Raw genomic sequence first — 18,650 nt, forward strand, 5'->3', positions numbered from 1 at the left:
CAATCCCCAGGCTGCAGTAATATCACGACACATAAGCACAAAACCGTTATTCCTGAGTAGTATAGCAAAGTAGCCCAAGTAGCTGACAAGAAAATTAAACAAAAAGAAAAGGAAAAGAAACAGAAAAAGGAGGAAAAGAAAGGAAATAAGCAAAAATAAACCAAGAACTGAATAAACAGTTGCCTATAACACTTGTGAGTACTGTCAATATCTCTGCACTAACTGGGACAGCATAGGACAAGAAAATTTAGGGATTCCCCGGAGTCAGAGTGGGAGGACATGCAAAAGCAATTAGGTTGAGGAAATATTTCGGTAAGATAACCAGGGGGACCAAATTTTGTGAAAAGACTTCTGCGAACCGTTCGTGTAGCTAGTCAATTTCTCAAGGATTAGGACGTTGTCCAGCCTCCTTTTAACCTCAGGAAAGTCCAGGATAGGAGACTTCCAAGCTGCAGCAATGACCTGCTTGGAGGCAGAGAAAATATGTGTTAATAATTTCCTGGTGAACTTGTTAGTCCTTGGGATTCTCTTATTGATCAATGCTTCCCCCGGGTCTTTTTTAAGCGAAAGTCCTGTCACATTTGTAATCATCGTGTATATTCGAATCCAGAGTCGGACCGCCTTAGGGCATTCCCACCACACATGGAGAAACGAACCATGGCGGCCACAGTTCCGAAAGCACAGGGGGGAGCAAGCAGGGTACCACCTGGCCAATGTAGAGGGGACCAAATACCATTGGTGAAGAACCTTTTGGGAGGTTTCCTGAATGGAAATGTTCACGGAACAATGTATGTTGTCGTTAATGATATCAAGCCATTGATCAGTCTCCATGCAGATACGCAAATCCTTTTCCCACAGTTGAATAAAACGGAGGTCCTTAAGAGGAACCAGATGAACCAAGTGGTCATAGAGCGCAGAAAGAGCCTTCTCCCGTGGGAGTATTTGTAAACACATTTTCTCAAACAAGGTGGGAGTAGGAAATTTTTTGTCAGGCCAGAGGGAAAGTATATAACTTCTGATTTGTAGGTATCGGAAATATTCAGACTGAGGGGCTTGGTAAGAGTCCTGCAACTGTTGCCATGACAGTAGTTGGCCGGTTTTGGTCAAAGCATGTATGCTGAGGAGGTTGTTCAGTTTCCACCACTGAAAAGACCCCTTCCCAGCCCCCGGTAAGAACTCCGTGTTGAGGCTAAAGCTGGCAACCGGTTTATGGGGGGAAAATAACTTGTGTGAAAGGGGAACAGACTTCCAAACTCTCAAGGAGTGTGAGACTACCGGACTGTAGCTGCCTCGCTGTGGGGGAGGAGTAGTCCACAGTAAGTTATGTAAAGATCCCACAGGGAGGGTATCCTGCTCAATAGTGGCCCAGATCGGATTGTCTGGGGAGTCATGCCAATGGAGCAACTGACCAACTTGGGCAGCAGTATAATATTTCCGCAGATCAGGGATACCCAACCCCCCTTTGGAGCGGTGTCTGGCAGCCGTTGAAAATTTTAACCGTGCCCTTTTACCGTCCCACACAAATTTATTCATATGCTTTTGTAGAGAGTTCAACATCCCCGTAGGGGGGGAGACCGGAAGGGTCCGAAATAGGTACAGTAGGTGAGGTAAAGCCGACATTTTGAGGGCATTGATCCTGCCCATCCAGGAAAGCTTGAGATTGCCCCATGACCGCAGTGAGCGTAATATCCTATAGAAAATTGCGTTATAATTAGCCCGTGAGAGCGAATCATAGTCCCGGTGTAATTCCACTCCAAGATATTTTATCTTATGTGGCTGCCATTGGAGTTGGAAGTTAATTTCAAGTAGCTTTAGTAAACTGGGGGGAAGATTGATATTTAAGGCTTCTGTTTTGTTGGCATTCACCTTGAGTCCAGAGACTACCTCAAATGACTGCAGCAAATCGTACAGGAACGGGAGAGAAGTCATTGGTTTAGATATGGAAAGCAAGATATCATCAGCATACAGTACACATTTATAATCAATATCACCCACTCTGACTCCGGAAATTCGGGGATGGGATCGAATCGAAATTGCAAGGGGTTCGATGGCGAGGGCAAACAGGAGGGGGGACAAAGGGCACCCCTGCCGTGTGCCCCGGCCTATCAAAAATTTAGAGGAGAGGAAGCCCATATGCTGAACTTGTGCCGTAGGAGTATCATAGAGAGCCAAAATTACATTGAGAAAGGGCTCGGGAAAGCCATACTGCGAAAGGGTTTTACGCAAATATAGCCATGAGACCGTATCAAAAGCTTTCTCCAGATCTAACGAGAGAAGCATGGAGGGGATCGCAGTAGATTTAGCTATGTGTAGAAGATTAATTAATCTGCGGGTGTTATCAGTCACCTGTGGTTTCGGAATAAAGCCCGATTGGTCTTTGTGAATCAGCTGGCCTAGAAAAACATTCAATGTTTGTGGGGGGGGCACCGACCGGACGGTCCCAGCATGGTAGAATAAAGGATATATATTACCCATAACAGAAGTCACTCAAGTGTCCCGGGCAGGGCTGGCATTCCAGAGGGGTGCAATCGGGGGACCACCAGAGCCCTGAGGTGGGGATGGAGATGTCCGAGAGGTGGGCGAGGGGTCTGCTAAATGCAGGCGATGGAGAAGCTGCATGCCGTCTTGTGGGTTGGTGACGATGTGCTGCCGATTTTGAAATGTAAAAGTCAACTTAAACGGGTAACCCCATCTGTACCTGATCCGGTGAGTAAGCAGAAGGGCGGTAACAGGTTTCATCGATTTCCTCCGCTGGATCGTGGCAGCAGCTAAATCAGCGTAGATAGAATATTTGTGGCTTTTGTATTCCAATTGCGCAGCGGCTCTGGAAGCCATCATGACCGCTTCCTTGGAGGTAAAATAATGCATCCTGGCGATGACATCTTTGGGTGGGGCCCCCTGTTGTCGGGGTCCTAGGGCTCTATGAACCCTATCCAGGATGAGGTGGTCTGGGGAAACATCGGGGAGAAGTTCCGTAAGGAGCAGTGGAATTTCAAGGTGCAGGTCCTGGACCGTGTCTGGGAGGCCTCTGATCCTAATATTATTCCTCCGAGACCGATTTTCAGAGTCCTCCATCTGGTCTTGGAGGTCTCGCAGCTGTTGTTGGAGCTTGGCAATCTGTAAATCGTGGGAATTGACCGTGAGCAGGACCTCATCAACCTTGTCCTCCACTGCCGCCGTTCTATTAGATAGAAGGATTTTTAATAAAAACCACGTCCCTAAGTTTTTCCAACACCCCAGCTACATATGGGAGGACCAAGTTCTTTCTCCTGTCCTGTTTTCAATCTTCACCGGTAGTCTTGGTGTTATTGCTTCTTTTTCTGCTGGTTTTCACAAAAGCCCAAACTGGATACCCATATGTCTTCAGGGCCCCTCTGAGATGTTCCTCTCTTTCAACTTAGCCTCTGTACTGGTGGGGATCTTGTCTGCTCTATGATGTAGAGTTTTGACGACCCCCAGTTTGTGATCTAGTGGATGGTGGGAGTCAAACAGCAGGTACTGGTCTGTGTGGGTAGGTTTCCTGTAGACCTCTATTTCCAGTTTACCATGTGCATTGCACGTGCACAAACTTGATGTTGTGGTCCACTGTGTTGATGTGTTCAGTGAAAGTCTGTACCTCCTGTGTGTGTATTTTAAACCATGTATCATCCACATAACGGAACCAATGACTGGGAGTTATTCCTTTGAAGCTATCCAGGGCCTTTCTTGCCACATCCTCCATGTACAGGTTTGCCACAGTGGGCGAAACTGGTGATCCCATGGCGCAGCCATGCTTCTGCCTGAAGAACTTATCCTCTTACTTGAAATATGTGGTACTTAGGCATAGGTCCAGTAAGGGTAGAAGACTCACGGATCCTCACACACTCTATTTATCTGCAGTCAGGGACATGCCCCTCATTTTATTGATTTTTCACCACAATGATCAATGTATCGGGGGGTTTCAACCTCCCTTCATCAAGATAAAATTCTCAAGTGCCACACACACCTATAAGTGCAAAGCCCCACCTATTTCTCCCATAGTTCAATGCTTGACCATACACCTTGAATTATTAACCCCTTACACATCAGTTCAATAGCAGCAAGTCCATTGTATGTTCAAAGTCCATTGCATATTAATAGTCCTTCATAATTTAAAGTTCACATTCATATACAAAACTTTTGTTGGTTTTCAATAAATAATAAAAGCATTAAAGTGCATTAAGCCATATGAATAGTGTCACACCAAGGAGACCGCTCAACCTCCTACTCCTTTAGCTGCTCCAATACCTCCTCATGGGGTGTTCTGTCCACAGCGTCCCCACCGCCAAAGCTCAATCTTTGCCAAAGGAATGGACGGCACTCCACTTAAGGAGGGAACAAATATTTATTGCAAGCTCATGCAGGGATCAAAAAGCCCTATGCGTTTCGGGATACAATCCCTTAATCATAGGCATACATCACAACAACCACAGACACATTATATACCAAAAGGGCATAGTGACCCCTGGTGGCTCACATAATATTGCTGTTAAAATCATTATTTTAATCTTCTTAATAAAACCAGCATCCAAAAGGTAAAAACCTCAATTGTACTTTAAAATAACATGCTGTTAGTTAAAATGGATCCCTATACTCATGTAACTACATGTGTGATCTCAAAATCCTGGTCATTTGTTAATTATATAAATATATATCTATAACATGATAATAAGAGTCTATGATTAAAAGCTGGTTAACTTTAAATTATTGTAGAATATATTGCTTCAAAAATATCAATGTATTAATAATTAGGTAAATATACATATATTCAAAAAAACTCAGCGTATGGGAGAAAGGTTGATAACTGTCAATATAGATCAGATATGTCATGTCTCGTATTTAAAACAAAACTCGAAAGGCAGACGGCACTTCTGAAAATGGGGTTTATTGGAGTTCCTGCTGGAAAAACCTAACGCGTTTCGGGAGTTATCCCTTAGTCATAGGTTGAACCTATGACTAAGGGATAACTCCCGAAACGCGTTAGGTTTTTCCAGCAGGAACTCCAATAAACCCCATTTTCAGAAGTGCCGTCTGCCTTTTCGAGTTTTGTTGTGTGTACAGTGGGGACACTGTCTGACTGAGCACCTGGCCTGAGGGGAGAGCGGTGAGCTGTTTGCGGTCCTTTCTTGCTCTTTTGTCTCGTATTTAAACCCTTGGGTATTCTTGTCTCCAATTTAAGGATCCAGAAGGCCTCTTAGATCCAAGGATCGCACCTGGTCCCCACCCCTAAGGGGTGTCTTAACTTGTTCTATAACTTTGACTGATAAGTCACATACTCATTTTTTTAACATGATGCAAAATGCTTGCCAATTGGGGACCCCTCATCATGTTTGTCTATTGCTCGTATATGCTCCAGTATCCTTTCCTGTAGACTACAGGTAGTGTGTCCAACATATTGTTTTTCACAATTTTTGAATTCCAAAAGGTACGCCACCCCCTTTAGTGTTACAATTGCAATAACCAAAATTGCGATACTCCTTTACTGTGACACTAGATTTAAAGGTAGGACCCATGGTAATGACCTTACAAGTTTTACAAGTGGTTGCTCCACATCTATAACTACCCTTTAGGGCTAGCCAATTCTCCCTCTGTCTATTCTGCGCCGGGGTTACTAGGCTTGGTGCCAACATCTTACCCAATGTGGGCGCCCTTTTTGGGACACATTTCAAATCCGTGGTAGACAAAATTTCGGACAACCTCGCATCATTGTGCAAAACCGGGAAGATGTTTCATAATTATTTTACAAACTCTCCCATATTCCTCACTAAACTCAGTAATGAAATACATTTTGTCTCTTTCACCATTTTTGTCAGAGTCTTTATTAGTTTTTAATGTGTTTTGTGTGTTTGACCTGTCTTGGGTTGGGTATTAACTTGCTTTTTCGCAGGATTGTCTTATCATATCTTTTGGATAACCTCGCCTCTGCAGTCTATGTCCCAAGAGTCTTGTTTGTTCCTCAAAGGTATTATCCTGGCTGCAATTCCTTCTGTATCTGACAAACTGACTGTATGGTATCCCTCGTATGATATGTCTTGGGTGACAGCTATTAGCTCTCAAAATCGTGTTGCCCTTCGTGGGCTTCCTATATACAGTGGATTCAATTCTACCACTATGTGTGTCTCCCCTTAGTGTGAGATCTAAAAAGTTTATCTCTAATTTGTTAAATTCAAGTGTGAACTTTAAATTATATTGATTACCGTGTAGGTATGTGTGAAAATCCTTAATTAGTGCCTCTGGGCCATCCCAAATAAATAGAAGGTCATCTATATAGAGACCATACCATATAATGTGTTCACGAAAGGGGTTCTCACATCCATAGACGCAGGACCGCTCCCACCATGCCATGTAGAGGTTGGCATAGGTGGGGGCGAAGGAGGTGCCCCCCCGTCTCTGGAGGTAAAACCCCCCCCATCGAAATAGAAAAAGTTGTGCGTGAGTAAAAATTCCAAAACCAAAAGTGTATAATGAATCAAGTCATTTGTGTAAATCTGTGTGTTTTTTAAAATATCTGCAATAGCTCGTAAACCCAAATCATGCGAAATAGTAGTATACAATGATTTAACATCCATAGATAAATATATGTAAGTATCACCCCACTTCAAAGTGGACAGTCTTTCCAGTAAGTGTTCTGAATCTCTAACATAGGAGTCTAACTGGGGAATTAATGGTTTTAAGCATGTATCAACCCAAACTGACAGTCCTTCATTGATTGACCCTATGCTAGCCACTATCGGCCTTCCCTCTGGGGACGTTAGCAATTTGTGTATCTTAGGGAGGTGGTGGAAAATAGGGACCACTGGATTAGTTCTGACTAAATAATCAGTGTCCCGGGAATCCACCCTCCCCCCCAATGAAATTCCATACGAAGCCAAACCCTTTACAAGCTCAGTATATTCACTTTGTGGGTTAGAGGGGAGTGGTAGATAAGTGTCTGGATCATTCAGCTGTCTTTTAGCTTCTGACAAATAGTCAGCCGTATTTAATACCACCACACACCCACCCTTATCCGCTTGCCTGATTGTAATATCGGTGTTATCCCTTAATGATTTAATCACTAGCTTTTCCTCCCTTGTCACATTATCAGGAACTCCTCTAGATTTCAATATACTTAATCTGTTGAGATCTTTCTCAACAAGATCCTGAAAAGTGTCCATGGGTGTACACCTGGACTGTAAGGGGTAAAAATTAGAAGGCATCTTTTTATCCTTAGGCAGGACCACTCTCTCAACCAAAATATCTGTGTTTCGGGCTTCATCCGTGCTCTCATGTTGTAATGTGTCAAGATCAACCAAACAACAATGTTCCTGAAAGGTAGGCGCAATAAGTGCTTGGAATCTAACCCATTGACAACCCTTTGGTGCTCAACTGCCTCACCTGTGCCTAACCCACACGGACCAAAATGTTTCCGGAGAGTTAATTTATGCACCAACCGATTCACATCTAATAATGTAAACAAACTAAAATGGTGTGTGGGAGCAAAGGATAAACCATGGCTCAAAACACGTATTTGGGGTAAAGTCAAGGTGACTGAGGATATATTCACCACATTTAATAAGTCCTGTCCTTCCTCGTCGTATTCGTCCTTAGCCCATATCTTCTGTCTCCGATGCCTCCTCCCACCTCTTCTGGTCTTCTTTCCGTTTGGTTGCTCCGCTTCGGCCAATATTTTTACGCTTTATTGCGTTTCGGGAACAGATCCTGACCATGGTAGTTTTTTTGCCTTCTTAGGAATATACCCTGTACCCAAATCCTCCAGGTCCGCTTCTGTCGGATTCCTCCTAGTGGTCCGCAAAGAAGTCGTCTCCAAATCCTCCGCACAATAAGACATTTCATCACCTGAATCACTAGAAACACTTGAAAAGGAAACTGATTTATTAGAGTTCTGGCTCCTAGATTCGTTTTTATGTTTAGGTTTCAATATGGGTCTGGGTTTGTTCCACAAATATACCATGTTACTCTCGTAATCCCTCTTGTCCCTCCTAAGTTTTCGTTTTTTCCGGGCACTCACTGTTGATTCAAGCTTTTGTAAATAGGTATTCGCTTGGATTTCAAACCCCTCAAATTCCGGTACCCTATCCGTCATCTTCAACTGGTGTTGGGACCCCTTGATCTCCTCCCTGGTACTAAGGAGATCCTGTTTCTTATAATCTATTATAAGACCCATTAGCTCCATAGAGCATTTTGATAAAACACTATTCCATTTACTGGCAAAGTCCACATCATCCTTCGCAAAAGTGGGAAATTTTTTTATCCTCAATCCCCTGGTATCCACCCTGAGGAGATGTATTTCTCCAAAATAAGTATGTCCCAACATAACAACAGTTCACGTGACATCTGTTTTTCAAGTGTTCTGAATAATGTAGGCACATCGTCAGACATATCCTCATCCAAATCCATATCCCCCAACATTGACATATTTATTAAATCTGTTTAAACGGTCCTCTAACCCTTCCAGGGCACGCGTGTTTACTAATTCCATGGGTTCCATTGCTCAGCCAGCTGCCATATCAGGGTGAGAAAATTAAAGTCCCAAAACCCTACAATAAATGCAGCATCAATCTTTGGGCGGTAGCTAATAAGTTAAAGCTTAACAAATCAAGGAACTGCTGAATCGATAAATCAGGTAAAAGTCAAGTGTGCACAATTGTAAAATTGTATAAAGTGGGCACTCCTCAAATTAACTTAATTTAGAATCGAGTCCCAAAGCCCATGCAGCATATGTACATTGCAAGCTAGCTTGGACAAAAAAAGTCTGCTCCGTTCCACTATGTTCACGGCTCCACTAGTTAAGCTGCTGATTGAAACAGTTCAAGTCACAGAGTTTGTAAAAAAACTTTTACTTAACTGGAGTGGCGGGGCCCTGGCGTTTTAATCCTCCAGCCCTCAATCAGCGCAACGCTGTTTTCAAAACCCTGGCTGCAGCATGGACCGGAATATACAATCGGCTGTGGAAATCCCAGACGTTCAGGGAAGGTAAGCGATCTTTTCACTGACCGCAACCACTCACGCCAAGCGCCTCCATTACCACGATGGCGTTGCGGATGTCAGCTGTTCTGCTCCTTCCCTGCTTGTATGCACCACTTGATGGTTCTCGCAGGGGGTAAACGAGCAGGTCTCGGGACCAACTCCTCTATCACACCAAGGAGACCGCTCAACCTCCCCCTCCTTTAGCTGCTCCAATCCCTCCTCATGGGGTGCTCTGTCCGCAGCATCCCCACCGCCAAAGCTCAATCTGTGCCAAAGGAGGGAACAAATATTTATTGCAAGCTCATGCAGGGATCAAAAAGCCCTACGTGTTTCGGGATACAATCCCTTAATCATAGGCATACATCAGAACAACCACAGACACATTATATACCAAAAGGGCATAGTGACCCCTGCTGGCTTCACATAATATTACTGTTAAAATCATTATTTTAATCTTCTTAATAAAACCAACATCCAAAAGGTAAAAACCTCAATTGTACTTTAAAATAACATGCTGTTAGTTAAAATGGATCCCTGTACCCATGTAACTACATGTGTGATCTCAAAATCCTGGTCATTTGTTAATTATATAAATATATATCTATAACATGATAATAAGAGTCTATGATTAAAAGCTGGTTAACTTTAAATTATTGTAGAATATATTGCTTCAAAAATATCAATGTATTAATAATTAGGTAAATATACATATATTCAAAAAAACTCGGCATAGGGGAGAAAGGTTGATAACTGTCAATATAGATAAGATATGTCATGTCTCGTATTTAAACCCTTGGGTATTCTTGTCTCCAATTTAAGGATCCAGAAGGCCTCTCTTAGATCCAAGGATCTCACCTGGTCCCCACCCCTAAGGGGTGTCTTAACTTGTTCTATAACTTTGACTGATAAGTCACATACTCCGTTTTTAGAACATGATGCAAAATGCTTGCCAATTGGGGACCCCTCATCATGTTTGTCTATTGCTCCAATATGATCCCGTATCCTTTCCTTTAGACTACGGGCAGTGCGGCCAACATATTGTTTTTCACAATTTTTGCATTCCAAAAGGTACACCCCTTTAGTGTTACAATTGCAGTAACCAAAATTGCGATACTCCTTTCCTGTGACACTAGATTTAAAGATTTCACATTTTGCCGATGACCTTTTTGATAAACTTACCCGATTCCAATGATTGGTTTGTCAACCTATTTCAAATAGACGATTGCTTTGGTAAGATTTCAGGGCTTCAAATCAATTGGGGCAAATTCATACTGATTCCCACAGATAAATTTCAACAACCAGAACCTCCCCCCTGATGTTACCCTAAAACGGGTATTCTCCTGTAAGTATAAACACCAAGGCATGAACCAATATGTCCAATTAAATATTCACCTGGTATCTCCTCCATGACTAAAGACTTCATGCAGTGGAGTTGTATCAATATTTTCAAATTGATTTACTTGCCTAAATTCCTATATGTTCTCCACAATTCTCCCACTATAATTACAATATCAACTGCACAGCTATAGAACCTTAAATTTACTTCTGTAGAGGGCTGTGAAAATTTTTAGATTTCCACAGATAAATTTCAACCACCATAACCTCCCCCCTGATGTTACCCTAAAATGGGTATTCTCCTTTAAGTACTTGGGTGCACATATACACCAAGGCATGAACCAATATGTCCATCTAAATCTTCACTTGGTTATCTCCTCCATGACCAAAGACTTCATGCACTGGTCCAAACTTTCCCTTACTCTTTGGAGTTGTATCAATATTTTCAAATTTATTTACTTAAATTCCTATATGTTCTCCACAATTCTCCCACTATAATTACAATATCAACTGCACAGCTGTAGAACCTTAAATTTACTTCTGTAGAGGGCTGTGAAATTTTTTAGATTTCCACAGATAAATTTCAACCACCATAACCTCCACCCTGATGTTACCCTAAAATGGGTATTCTCCTTTAAGTACTTGGGTGCACATATACACCAAGGCATGAACCAATATGTCCATCTAAATCTTCACCTGGTTATCTCCTCCATGACCAAAGACTTCATGCACTGGTCCAAACTTTCCCTTACTCTTTGGAGTTGTATCAATATTTTCAAATTTATTTACTTAAATTCCTATATGTTCTCCACAATTCTCCCACTATAATTACAATATCAACTGCACAGCTATAGACTCTTAAATTTGACTAATGTAGAGGGCTGGGAAAATTTGTTAGATTTCCATTTTGTAGTAGTTCTCCTTTAGCATGAGCTTCTCATGAAATTAGAGAACTTTTTAAATGAACAATTCTGTACTTTTTCAAAAATATATTGATCAGTAATCTTATCTCTGCTATCTGTCTCTCTTCATGAAGGAGTCAGATTCTGATTGAGTTATCCTATAAAGAATAAGAAAAACATTTTTTCTATCTTTAAAATTACTCTAAACAGCCCCCAACATAACATCGAGTAGACAACTCTTTGAGGTCTTCACAGTCGGAGAGATCGAGAGCTCAAAAAAGTAAAGGGGGTGAAGCTTCACACTAGACAATCTATATGTACATAAAACAGAATGCAGGGAGAAAGTTATGTTATTCTGGGGGGGGGCTGACAAACTGGCAATCCGGGCAGCTAAGTGGCAAATGAGATTCGATGTTGATAAATGTAAAGTCATGCACCTGGGATGTAAAAATATCGAACCCACTTATACCCTTAATTTGACTGCACTAGGCAAATCTATAATGGAAAATGACATTGGTGTCCTTGTACATAGTAAATTTGGTTGTAGCAAGCAATGACAGTCCGTGGCATCAAGGGCAAATAAGGAGTTGAGCTATATTAAAAATAGGGATTTATTCACGGCAGGAAAGGGTAATTCTTCCACTGTATAGACCACTGGTAAGGCCCCATCTAGAATATCTCGTAAAGTTGTGGTCTCAAGTGCTCAAACAGGACTTGAATTATAGAGGATACAGAGAAGGGCAACTAAGCTTGTAAAAGTTATGGAAAGACTGGCCAAATTGGGGATGTTCACGCTGGAGAAGATTTTAGCTGCGGTCCGCGGCACGGTTTTTAAAAAGCAGACCGCTGTGTAAATACGATAGAGTAATGTGGCGTTGCCTAAACCTGAAACCGCTTGCGTATTTACGTAGCAGTTCGGCTTTTATTTTTATAAAACTGCTATACGGACCACGCATAAACCGAGAACCCACACGTGTCCATAGCCTAAGGGGTGATATGATAACTATGTATAAATATATAAGCGGATCATATAATAATCTCTCTTATGCTTTATTTACCAGTAGGTCTTTCCAGCTGACGTGAGGTCACCTATTTTAATTAGAAGAAAGTTCCACCGAAATATTTGTAAGGGTTTTTTTTTACAGTGAGAGCTGTGAAGATGAGGAATTCTCTCCTTGAATCATTTGTACAGGCAAATACATTAGATAGCTTTAAGAAGGGGTTGGATAGCTTTTTAGCAAGTGAGGAAATACAGGGTTATGGAAGATAGCTCATAGAACAAGTTGATGCAGGGACTAGTCCGATTGACATTTAGGAGTCAGGAAGGATTTTTTTTTCCCTCTGAAGCATCAAATGTTTTTTTTTGCCTTCCTCTGGATCAACTAGCAGTCGGGCAGGTTAAAATAGAGTTAAAAGGTTGAACCTGAAGGGCGTGTGTCTTTTTTTTTTTCAACCTATTTTACAATGTTTAGATTAATTTTAGGGGATTTTAAATTAAAAGGCTTCCTTACCCTTTAAGTGGGGTTAATTCCACATCTGTTTTGCCAAGACTGGTAAAAATATTCACAATTTACTGGCAATGCAAATTAAATCAAACTTACACGTGCTTTGTATGATTACTTTCTTTCTTAGTGTTCCTCGAATACCATGGGCATTTGCGATGACAGAGATGTGTGGAGTTGTATTGTGCTACATCTGGATGCTTGTACTACTACTTCATAAACACAGGTACGGTACAAAATGAATAAATTAATATTTTATATTTAGATTTGAAACAGTTGTAGCTGGTTTTAACAGTTTACCAAGGTCTGTCCACATACTACAGTTTCCTAGCATGTTCTGACTCAAACACATAGAAGTGTGCTTCTGATATACCATGTTGAAAGGAAAGAATATAGTTTACTGTAGCTATAGAAGGATGATTATTGGAGAGGTAGGTACCATAGAAACATAGTAAGTAAGGTTGAAAAAAGACACACGTCCATCAAGTTCAACCTTTTTTTTTTTTTTTAAAAAAATCTGCCTAACTGCCAGTTGATCCAGAGAAAGGCAAAAAAAACCCATCTGAAGCATCACCAATTAGCCTCAGAGGGGGAGAAAAATCCTTCCTGACTGCAAAATCGGACTAGTCCCTGGATCAACTTGTACTATGAGTTATCTCCCATAACCTTGTATTCCCTCACTTGCTAAAAAGCTAACCAACCCCTTCTTAAAGCTATCTAATGTATCAGCCTGCACAACTGATTCAGGGAGAGAATTCCACATCTTCACAGCTCTCACTGTAAAAAACCCCTTCTGAATATTTAGGCGGAACCTCTTTTCTTCTGATCGGAATGGGTGACCTCGTGTCAGCTGGAAAGACCTACTGGTAAATAAAGCATTAGAGAGATTATTATATGATCCCCTTATATATTTATGCATAGTTATCATATCACCCTATAAGCACCTCTTCTCCAGTGTGAACATCCCCAATTTGGCCAGTCTTTCCTCATAGCTTTCCATACCTTATACCAGCTTAGTTGCCCTTCTCTGTACCCTCTCTAATACAAAAATGTCCTGTTTGAGTGATGGAGACCAAAACTGAACGGCATATTCTAGATGGGACCTAACAAGTGCTCTATACAGTGGAAGAATGACCCCCTCCTCCCGTGACTCTATGCCCCTTTTAATACAGCTCAACCTCAACTTTGGTAACCAGATTTTGGTTAAGTTGCCTTTACTTCCTTACTGGGTTAGAGATAAATGTTAACTTGTGACACATGCGACAATACCTCAACTTTCCCATACTGGCCTTCTCATGAACTGCATGGGGACTACCCTTTCAGTTTGCTAGTCACTACTATATCCTTATTATTTCCAAATAATGGGTTGCACTAAGTAAATCATTGTATGTCTATAACTCTAGTTTCTGATCTCTTGTTTGTCTCTGTTTCTGGAAAAAAAACTAGAACACCTAAATTTAAAAATGTCAAGGTAAAAAGATCTTGACTGTCTACTACTCCTGGGGCTATTCTTTTAGCCATAAACCCACATTGAAATAATGCTATAGTAGCCATCTAGATTTTGAGTTGGCAGTTTCAATAAAACTATATATATGCTACTGGCACATTCAAGATACATGGGGCTTTACAAATCATTTGTATTCAGTTCCCAACATTTTTGAAATGTGTTAGTGGCATCAAATTCAAAACATTTTTTTGGAAAACATTGATTTTAGTGGTTTTGTTGCATTCTGCATTGCTATCTGTTGTTTTTTGCCCATGGAAATTTTGTCTATATATTTGGGTGTCTCTGTATTCTATATACAAAGAGAGAGAGAGAGAAAATTTGCCAGTACACGGTTTGCCTTTAAAAATAATTATTACAAAAAATGAGGTGTTAGTACTGCCCCTAGTAGACAATGTGACTGAGTAATAAGGCCATGGTGCACTTCCCCTTAACTCAGGGGCTATAGTGAAAAAGCAAGGAGCTTTTTAGCCCCAGCCAATTAACATACATCTTTTAGTAATTCCCTGTTTTAAAAGCTGACTATAGGCAATATTTGGCTGCAGTTCGTACACAGAAAGAAATCGTCTGCGCTCTATCTAACTCACGCTGTGGCATTGACCAGCTTCTAGAAACACCATTGTGCCAGCATTGGTCTAACCCACATTCTGGAGTTGACCAGCTGCTATAAACAATAAAAAGCTAATATTTGTACACAAAGAGAGAAAGTTTGCCTTTAAAAATAATTATTACAAAAAATGAGGTTAGTACCACACTTTGTCCAACATATATATGTAAACTCACGTGCCACGTCAAGGCCACGCATTGTACGCTAGTCTAACACAATGTGAGCATTATAAGTTTGTAGTGTATTTAAAATCAAGTCCCCCAGCAGCCAGTGTGACCATTACTACTCAACCAATGTGAGTAGTAAGACCATTGTGCACTTACCCTTTGCTCCAGAGCTTTAGTGGGAAAGCAGGGAGGTTTTAAGCTCCAGCCAACAAACATGCACTGGTGAATAATTACCTTTCTACACTATTAGCATTTTAAATTTGTAGTGCATTTCAAATCAAGTCCCCCAGTAGACAATCTGACTAAGTAATAAGACCATGGTGCACTTCCCCTTAACTCAGGGGTGTTATCGTATATGAATGATCTTTTGTCTTAATGGACAATCGATCCGGAAACCTTGATGTATCGTGTGGTGATGTTGCGCAATCCCCCGGAAATAACATCACAGCAGTCGTTCTTAGCTGGGGTCCAGTATTCTGCCTCCTTCTACAATGGCCAGTGGTTTATTATACACCAACAGGAACAAAAAAACACACCAGCACACGAGACTTGTATCTGCAGGGCGAGCCCTTGCAAAAGTTTTTACTGCGGTGGTGCAACGTTTCGGCAACATTATTATTATACACCAAGACAAAGGGTGGTCTTACAATATATCCAATCAATGAGCATGTTATGCTATGAATCAATTGGTGGAACCAGCACACAGACACATGTCCATAGAAGAGGGGGGGGGGAAGGTAGACTTCCCTAGGCAAACAAAAGACACCAGGACAAAAGGCACTTCCCCCGGTAATATACATATACACAGACACAGTGATCTTAGCATGGCTTGTACTGATCTTGTAAAAGTACACCTTTGTTCAGTGGTCCGTATTCCTTAATCCCAACCGGCGCCACACCCGGCATGCTGCAGTCATGCCTGATGAACACAAATCAGATGGGAATCGGAATGATCGGGCGACTGTGCAAATGTCGGTCGTTAAGACGCTTATCCCGCATCAGTGGCGGCCATATGGCGAAATATGAAAAATTTCCACGTCAGTCCCTCCTTTTTCGCCATATATCGTCACAGCAACGGCTTCCTAACGATACAATCACTCCAACCAAAGCTTCTAAAGGGTACAGAAAGAAAAGGGAACATGCTACACTACAAATGCACTAACAAGAAGAACCAGCCTAATATTCTTGATCTTCTTTATATCTTGATCATGAGGTCCAGACTGGCCTTCAAGGAGGTGATGTCATCAAACAAGGTTTCTGGTTATGTCTTCTTTGAGAAGAACAGCCCAAAAAAAAAGTCTCCAAGAAGGGAAGAAGTCGGTTCTTTTAGGGACAGTCCATAGTTTGTGTTAAAAAAAGGTGGTGGTTCTTCCTGTGTTGATCTTCCTGAGGTAAAGGGTTCCGGATGCTTCAGGCGATGGCTCTTTATGGAATCATCACATGGTCCTCTGCACGGCTCTTTGCAACTTGGTTCACCAAACAACAGGTCATTCTCGCCGTCACATAGAGGAGGAAAAGAAAGCAGAGCAGCATCAGGACATACACTCCAACTTCTTTAAGCCATGATCCAATAGAAAACAACATATCACCGAAGCCCGCTAAACCTTTAAAGGGGTTCCAACCCTCCTCTGCCGTAGCGCGTGCTTGTCCCTGTAACTCTTTCACCTTGTCAAGATGGGCCTGAACCTTGTCCCCAGTATCTTCCACCCAAGTACAGCAATCCACCCCAATGAACTCACAGAAACCCCCCTTTGATGCTAAAAGATAGTCGAGAGCCATTTTCTCCTGAAGCATAAGGGTCTTCAGCTGTCGTTGTTCAGAAGAAATTTCTCTCATGGCTTCGACTGTCTCATTAAACATCTCGTCCATTATGATGGAAAAATTATTTAGCCGCTTCATAAGTTCTATACCCCATTCGGTCCATGCCGGAAACCATGCCCATGCACGGTCCCCTGCGGAGAATAGCTCTCTCCTGGTCCTTCTTCCCACACTCACCCTCCTTTGCACCATCAGGTCCTTGTGACCGTCGGCAATGTAGGAGGCAGAGACTAACCTGACTATGGAGCATGACCCTCTAGTATTAGGGGGAACGACTCTATAGGCAGCCTGGCCGCACAAAAAGTAATAGGGCCCAGTTAATGAGACACAAAGGTCATTGGGGTTACGGGCATTGTGCAACAACTGGATGGATAATGGGATTGCTGCACCCTCCTGAATGTCACACCCTCCCCCCCAGCAGACATAATCATGTCTGGTGGTTAGGTTGTTACCGTCAGGGATTCTATGGTCGATCTGGATGGTTATCCCAGATGGGCATTTGGTCCTCCCCAGGGACTTGGCTCCAAAACCAGAGCTGATATTAAAATAAATCCCGGGCTGGCCTAATTGACCGGATACCCACACGGGTCTGCTAAGTCTAGTACAAGCCTCGGGGCTGACATCAAGACCATAGGTGACATTACCATCTAAGAATGTCTGATTAAATTCTATGGACAGATGGCGTTCCGCTGATCTACCTGAAGGACTAAACTTTCTCATGCCCACCCTGATGTCATAAAGGGCATGTACTGCCGCCATCGCCGGGATGCTCTGGCTCGGAGGGGGTTTGGAGCACACCCAGCAGTTGGACCTATTTGCTGTCTTTGCTAATTGTAAATGCATCTTGAACAGTAAATTCGGATGTGACTCCTCATAACAGTATCCAAAATACATTAAACAACAAGTGTATATAGAAACAATGCACCTGATCATTGCACTTGATAGTCCAGCAGCTTCTTGCAGTGGCTGGCGTGGATCCACCCGTCACGTTCCTCGACCTTAAGGGAGGTGGATGTTGTCAAAAGAACCTGGTACGGCCCGGTGTATCTCGCCTCTAGTCCCTGGCACTGATGTTTCTTTATGACTACCCAGTCACCTGGTTGGATAGAATGCAAACCGGTTATAAACTCTGGATCAGGAATAGATGATGTATCTTTTGGAGTTTCCGCTGAAGAGACTGCACATTCCCCGTCAACTGAGAATGTAAAGACGACAGCTGCTGGGGAAAGTACAATCCTGTCTTGGGCCTACTCCCGAACAGAATCTCATAAGGGGACAGCCCGTGAGGCCGTCTTTGGGCATTACGCACAGAGTACAGGGCAATAGACAAACACTCAGGCCAAGGTTTGCCCGTGTCAGTGGATATCTTAGAGATCTTGTTCTTAAGAGTAGCATTTAGTCTCTCTACCTTGCCGCTGCTCTGGGGGTGGTATGGAGTGTGGAGACCCTGGTTGATGTGAAGGGCCTCACTAATTTCCTTAAAATCCTGTCCGGTAAAATGAGTCCCCTGGTCAGATTCGATGGCTTCAGGTACTCCCCATCGACAGACAACCTCAGAAAGGATCTTTTAGCAGTTGTTACGGCATTAGCATTTTTAACAGGCCAAGCCTCCGGCCAACTAGAAAACATGTCCACACAGACCAAAGCATACTCGTGGGGCCCAATCTTAGGAATTTTGATATCTATTTGGATTCTCTGGAAGGGGTATTCAGGTTTTGGTGGCTGTGGTGGAGCATCCTGGAGCTATCCAGTACTCCTCTACTTGGGCACACATGACAGTTTTGGACTGGTGACTAGGGTAGTGGGTTACATGGGCCATCATCGGATATA

The 18,650-nt window shown here is 42.4% G+C and overlaps 1 protein-coding gene across 4 annotated transcripts in view; it reads left to right on the forward strand.

Annotated features, from left to right (window-relative positions):
• samd8.S (sterile alpha motif domain containing 8 S homeolog) overlaps positions 1-18,650 on the forward strand; it is a 71,432-nt gene that overhangs the window by 30,285 nt on the left and 22,497 nt on the right. For 3 of the 4 annotated variants that reach the window (XM_041571169.1, XM_018239440.2, XM_041571168.1), the window contains exon 3: positions 12,855-12,950. The exons of the other annotated variant lie outside the window; for it this stretch is intronic. In XM_041571169.1, coding sequence (XP_041427103.1) covers positions 12,855-12,950 — 96 coding nt within the window. The remainder of the gene's footprint in view (positions 1-12,854; positions 12,951-18,650) is intronic. 4 annotated transcript variants of the gene reach the window in all.

The sequence above is a fragment of the Xenopus laevis genome, chromosome 7S, assembly GCF_017654675.1.
Source record: "Xenopus laevis strain J_2021 chromosome 7S, Xenopus_laevis_v10.1, whole genome shotgun sequence".
NCBI lineage: Eukaryota > Metazoa > Chordata > Amphibia > Anura > Pipidae > Xenopus > Xenopus laevis.